General features: G+C 55.4%; 1 protein-coding gene across 3 annotated transcripts in view; it reads left to right on the forward strand.

Moving 5' to 3' along the window:
- Positions 1 to 6,409, forward strand: part of PPP1R32 (protein phosphatase 1, regulatory subunit 32) — a 22,880-nt gene that overhangs the window by 8,178 nt on the left and 8,293 nt on the right. For 2 of the 3 annotated variants that reach the window (XM_011993333.1, XM_011993334.1), the window contains exons 1-4: positions 4,277 to 4,374; positions 4,930 to 5,066; positions 5,465 to 5,582; positions 5,809 to 5,962. In XM_011993333.1, the coding sequence (XP_011848723.1) occupies positions 4,958 to 5,066; positions 5,465 to 5,582; positions 5,809 to 5,962 (381 nt within the window). In that variant the 5' untranslated portion in view covers positions 4,277 to 4,374; positions 4,930 to 4,957. Of the gene's footprint in view, positions 1 to 4,276; positions 4,375 to 4,929; positions 5,067 to 5,464; positions 5,583 to 5,808; positions 5,963 to 6,409 lie in introns of those variants that run through there. The other variant, XM_011993332.1, reaches the window with a different exon arrangement.

The raw sequence follows: 6,409 nt of genomic DNA on the forward strand, positions 1-6,409 counted from the left end.
ATCCCTTTGGAAAATCATCCCTTTGGAAAAACCCAGTGCTAAGGTCCCGGCGCTTTCTGGAGAATTTGCTGGTGTGTTCCAGAGGACAGGGCATAGATTCCTGGTTCAAAGCTGAGTTTGGATGCCAGCTCCACCGCTCCCTGTCTGCAAGGCCTCAGGCAGCTTCCTCACATGTAAAATGGGCACGATTACAGTAGTTCCCACATAGGGCTGGGGGTGAAAAGCGATGAGGTGATTCATAGCTCAGCTCTGGCACAACGAAGTGCTGAATAAATGGGGACGGGTATGGAAGGGAGCGGGATGAGGTGGGCCTAGATTTTCCAATATGGAAGGACTTTTAGTCTGTCCCTTCATTTTGTAGATGGAAGGACTGAGGTCCACAGGTGACAGGTCCAAAAGTAACACTGCTCTTGGGCCACCTGGCACCTGCAACCAGGGGAGGGGCCCCTGGGCTCCTGCTCCCTGCGGGCTCCAGCGCTTGCCCTCCCGGGACACTCCTTGCCCAGACCCAACCCTTCTGTTCTGGAGGGATGGGTGAGTGAGGCTTGGGGTGGGGCTGTGACCGGTCGACGGAGCTGCTCTCTCCCCAACCCCTAGGACCCCGCCCCCACACCCCAGTCTTAGGGATGCATCTGCGTCATCTCCTGCAGTTCAGAGTTACGGCCGCTGGGTGTCGCCACACAGCAAAAAACCCACCGGCCGCCGGGAGGACAGGACATAACGGAGGCTCTGATGGGACAGCGCCGCCAGACCTTGATCCACGACCCCGGAACTCCTGCCCAGGTCCTTGGTCGGCTACAGCCTAGAGAAGAGAAGAGAAGCCCTAAGGGACGATTTCAAACCTTTCTACCACCCCTCCTGGCCCCCTCCACCTGTTAAAAGGAAAACCTGGCTCCAGCCTACCTTGGGGCTGCTTCTCCCAGCTGAGCTCCTCCTCCCCACGCAGTGCTCCAGCCACGCTGCACCCGTCAGGGCTCCCAGCCTGCTGGACACCTGTCCGCCTTTGTGTTGTCGGGCCCTCCACATAGAGGGGCCTTCCTTATCTCTGCCTGGTGCAGGCCTGTTACCTCTTGTGCATAGGGTATTTCAAATCCACCAGCGACCCTGCTAGGTAGACACGGTTACCCCTGCCTACAGGTACAGAAACAGGCTCGAAGAGAGGAAGCCCCAAGTCACACACAGCAAAAGCAGGTTTTGAACTCGGGCTCCCACAGTGAGCTTTCTTTTGCTACATCTGAGATCCTTCCTAAACTGTGGGCTCTCTGAGGCCAGGGCCATGTGGATTTCCTGTTTATAACCCTTGGGCCCAACCCTTTGCCTAGAAGGCAGTGAGTACTCAGAAGGCACCTCTCTCCAGGGCCTTTCCCTAACTCTTAGATGGCACCTACCGTGTGCCAGGTACTGGGCTAAATGCTTCGTGCGTGCCACAACCCTGCAGGTAGTTAGCATTATTATACTCATTCTCCAGAAGGGGAAACGGAGGCACAAGGACCATGCACTGTCTTGCAGTTATCTAGTGGCAGAGACAAGACCCACACCATCTGGCTTCAGAGTCCAAGCTCTTGCTGGTAGCCACTTCTCCAGGCACACTTAGAGGAGGGCCCCTCTCTCCCTTCACCCTGTGAGCACCTCACCTGTGGTGGTCTCACCCTTTGTGCTTCATGTGTGGAGCTCACATGAACCTCTGTAGTAGACTGGGAGCAGCTTGCCGGAGGGCAGGGCTGTGTGCACTCACTCCTGTGTCCTTGCCCCCTGTGATCCCTGAACAGAATCGTTAGTCTGGAGGGTAGGTGCCAAACGTGCTTCAGCTTGCCTTCCCATGGGGGGTGGGTGAGGACATGAGCGAACCTCCACCCTGGCAGACCAGGTCACTACAGGATGAATGCGGCAAGGGCATCTCCTGGGTGAGGAAAGGAGATGCCTCCTTTCCCTTTATTCAGCCTTCGTTCATCCCTCACTCCCCTGAGAGCAGGGGTGCTCTGGAGCCAGCTCCACCGGCTTCCAGGAGAGCTGAAGGCGAAAATTCCAGGAAATCAGCGAGCTGGTTTTTAACTCTGCCATTGTTAAAAATTAAATTACTGGCTGAGCGCTGTGGCTCATGCCTGTAATCCCAGCACTTTGGGAGGCTGAGGCAGGCAGATCACTTGAGCTTAGGAGGTCGAGACGAACCTGGCCAACATAGTGAAACCACATCTCTACTAAAAATACAAAAATTAGCTGGGCGTGGTGGCGGGCGCCTGTAATCCCAGCTACTCAGGAGGCTGAGGCAGGAGAATTGCTTGAACTGGGAGATGGAGGTTGCAGTGAGCTGAGATCACGCCACTGCACTCCAGCCTGGGAGACAGAGCAAGACTCCATCTCAAATAAATAAATAAATAAATAACTTAAACCTGCAATTTAATGAATTATATTAAAAACCAAAACTACATACCTAAAATTCATCACCCCTTAATTATGTGAGTACATTTTTCTATTATTTGTGCTGTCGAGGTTACTTATGCCCATTATGTCTGCATGATAGAACTACTCCTATACAGTGCTGAACGGCCTCCCCACGTCCCAGTTCAAAGACAATTGTAGTGGTGGTTTGAAAGCAGCCCTGATGGGACTATTGACATCACAGAAATTGGCAAATGCTACAAAGTAGGGCTATCCCATCCCACCCAGAGATCCAACTGTTACACCATTTACAAGCCCGAAAGCCAATTTGAGGCAAACAGGCTGTCACGGAAGAAGCTTGTCACTGTGGAGTTTGTGCACTCAGATTTGAGTCCAGGCTCCATCTCCACCCACCGTGGGGCCTGGGCTGCTTGCCCTTGAGCCTCACCTTTCCTATCTGCAAAATAAGGCTGAAAGTACAGCAGTTTTTACAAATTGAGCATTTGCCGAGTGTGGTGGCTTGTTCCTGTAATCCTGGCAACTCAGGAGGCTGAGGCAGGAGGATCACTTGAGGCCAGGAGTTCAAGACCATCCTGAGCAACATAGCAAGATGCTGTCTCTACAACAAATAAATAAATAAATAAATAAATAAATAAATAAATAAATAAGCAAGTCAGGCATGGGGGAACACACACCTATAGTTCCGGCTACTTGAGCGTCTGAGGCAAGAGGATTGCTTGAGCTTAGGAGTTGGAGGCTGGACTGAGCTATGATGGTGCCTCTGCACTCCAACCCAGGTGACAGCATAAGATCCTGTCTCTCTTTTTTTTTTTTTTTTTTTTTTTTTTGAGACGGAGTCTCGCGCTCTGTCGCCCGGGCTGGAGTGCAGTGGCGCGATCTCGGCTCACTGCAAGCTCCGCCTCCCGGGTTCACGCCATTCTCCTGCCTCAGCCTCCGAGTAGCTGGGACTACAGGCGCCCGCCACCTTGCCCGGCTAGTTTTTTGTATTTTTAGTAGAGACGGGGTTTCACCGTGTTCGCCAGGATGGTCTCTATCTCCTGACCTCGTGATCCACCCGCCTCGGCCTCCCAAAGTGCTGGGATTACAGGCTTGAGCCACCGCGCCCGGCCACTGTCTCTCTTAAAAAAGAAAAAAATGAGCATTTACTACCTGCCAGGTGCTGAATCCATGCTCTTGCTAAATCTGCCAGCAGCCCTGTGAGGTGGGTGCAGTCACATCTCTTGTGAAGACGGGGATATGGGGGCGTGAAGAGGATAAGTACCTCATCAGAGGTGACAGATCGGATTCGAACCGCACTCTTAACTGCTGCAGTTTATTGGCCCTACAATAATAGTGCCCAGTTCAGAGGGTGGTTTGGGGGAGTACACAACGTAATGTGTGTTAAAGGGCTTAGCACAGATGTGGCTCCAGCGGAACGTAGTAAACATTGATTTACTGCGAGGCAGAAGAGCGGGATCCAGATCCACCCACGTTTGAATCTCAACTTGGCTGTTTTCTGATTGCGAGATCTCTGGAGTCAAGTCACTTTGCTTTTCTAAGCCTCATGTTCCCCCAGTGAAAATGGGGATAATCATAGCTACTGAAGAGCTGCTCAGAGGACAGAGATAGAGGATGTAAAGTATCTGCCGAGAAGTGGGTACTTTATGGGAATGAGTGTTCGGGATTATCTTTTATTTTATGTCATGCAGACAGCAACTCTTCCCAGCCCTGTGGAGGAGGCCAGAGGTGGGGGCTGGAGCCCTGGAGGCAGGGCCTTGCTGGGGCAGCTCCTGACCCTCCCCTCTTGGCCAGGTCAGTCCCTCAGTGGGCCCTGGCCCTAGAAGGGCTCGGAGGCCTGGGGACGCTGTTGCTAGGCACCAGTTGCTAGGCTACACATTGTTTCTCCTGCTTGGCCACCTCCAGGAGGGCTGGCTTCTCTGCAGAGCTCTGCCTCCTGCAGCCTCTCCCTGACCTCAGAGCCTCTGCAGAGGAAAGGTGAGGGTGGGGCCGCTGCGGTTGGGCCTTGGGGAGAGCGGAGCCAACTCCCAGGGGAGGCAGGCAAGGCCAGAGGCAGGCAAGGCCATGGGAGCTGAGGGAGAGAGAGGAGCCGGGAGCTGGGAGTGAGCGTCCCAGCCTGACTTCTTGGGTGGGAGCCAAGAATTCCCCAGATAGCGGGTTGTCAGCTCATTCATTCCGAGAGGTGGATATGTAAGGTTCAGGTCAGGGGCCGAGGAGTCAAATATCTAGGTCTGAATCCCGGCACTACCACTTATTATGAGCAAATCCTTTATCTCTTTAAACCTCACTGTCCCCGCAGTAAATGGAGACAGGAAGAGTTAATAAGAAGGTGTGGGAAAGTGAGAGGAGACACGAGGACTCTTGGGATAAGTGTGGATGATCAGTTTCGCCCTCAGTTTAGGGACGTGGGAGCTGGGGCAGACAGACAGAGGCCTGGGAGAAGGGGCCAGCTGTGTGGGGGCGCAGATCTTCGCCCCATGGGCTTCTAAGCTGGGCTTGGGACCCACGAGGCTCCCCGTGCTTCCTTTCTAGGCCCCCCAGGGCCCTGCCCCACAGCATCATGATGGGGAAACTTCCCCTCGGGGTCGTCTCCCCTTATGTGAAGATGAGTTCGGGGGGCTACACGGACCCCCTGAAATTCTACGCCACCAGCTACTGCACAGCCTACGGTGAGGGCACCTTTGCGCAGCAGCTTCCCCCAGGACATTGGCAGGAAGGGAGGGGCTCTCTCTGAGGGAGGAGCAGCCCCTCTGGCTGTCACACTGCAGAGCAACCTGTCATGCTGAATCCGTCTGTCCCCTGAGCCCGGCCCGGCTGCTCCCTTCTCCAGTTCTGTCCCTGCAATCCTGTCACTGTGATTCTGCCACACTGACCTTGTCCCCAGCCCACCCACTCCATTTCCTGCCATCACAGTCCTGAAAGGGCAGGCTTGCAAAGCTCCTGCCCGTGGCTCTGAGCCCTCTCCTGTCACTGGGACCCCTGTGCCCCTCGGAGGACGCTGGCCCTGCCTGGGAAGCCCTGCCTGTTTTTGACCTTGGGATCTGTCTCCTCGTTGCCCCTCTGGCAGGTCGAGAGGATTTCAAGCCCCGTGTGGGCAGTCACACAGGCACCGGCTACAAATCAAATTTCCGGCCCGTGGTCTCATGCCAAGCCAGTCTGGAGGCCTTAGACAACCCGGCCAGGGGGTACGGTCTGTACGGCTCCTTCCCAGCCCCTGCCCTGCTCATCAGACCAACTCCAGGCTCCGTGGATGGGGACCCTGAGCTTTGCCTGGCCTAGGCTGGGGGTCCTGGGTGACACAGGGCACGGCCGACCCCTGAGCCATCTGTGGGAGGGTGCAGGGAGGAAGGTAGCTCCTGAGCAGAGGACAGAGGCAGATGGCCTGGGGTTCTAGCTCCTCCTCACCCTCAGGGAACAAGCCCCGGACCATTTCCAGTCTGTGGCCAGCCAGAGCTACCGCCCCCTGGAGGTGCCTGACGGCAAGCATCCCCTGCCCTGGAGCATGCACCAGACCAGCTCAGGCTACGGGCGGGAGAAGCCCAGTGCAGGTCTCCCCACCAAGGAGGTCAGTGCTGGGCCAGGGCTAGGAGAGGAAAGCCTTAGGGTAGGGTGGGGCTAGGGCTGCACTGCCAACAGTTGGTCAAGGTGGGGGTGACAGGGCATGGAGCAGCCACATTGTAGGGATGGGGGCCACTCATCTTTCTCCCCTTTGTCCTCATCCTTGTCCCCACCATTCCCACCACCTTCATTTCCTGCCCCAGCCCCACCATTACCTCCGCCTCCATTTCCATCCCCATCGCTGTCCCATTCCCATGAGCCTCACACTTCCTTCCACACCTGCAAGCCCCATCACCGTCCCTACCACCACCACTGTCCCCTACCATCGACATCCTCACCCCATCTTTTTCCTTTCTTTTTTGTGAGATGGAGTCTCACTCTGTTGCCCAGGCTGGAGTGCAGTGGCACGATCTCGGCTCACTGCAACCTCTGCCTCCTGGGTTCAAGTGATTCT

The sequence above is a fragment of the Mandrillus leucophaeus genome, unplaced genomic scaffold (assembly GCF_000951045.1).
Source record: "Mandrillus leucophaeus isolate KB7577 unplaced genomic scaffold, Mleu.le_1.0 Scaffold43, whole genome shotgun sequence".
Classification (NCBI taxonomy): domain Eukaryota; kingdom Metazoa; phylum Chordata; class Mammalia; order Primates; family Cercopithecidae; genus Mandrillus; species Mandrillus leucophaeus.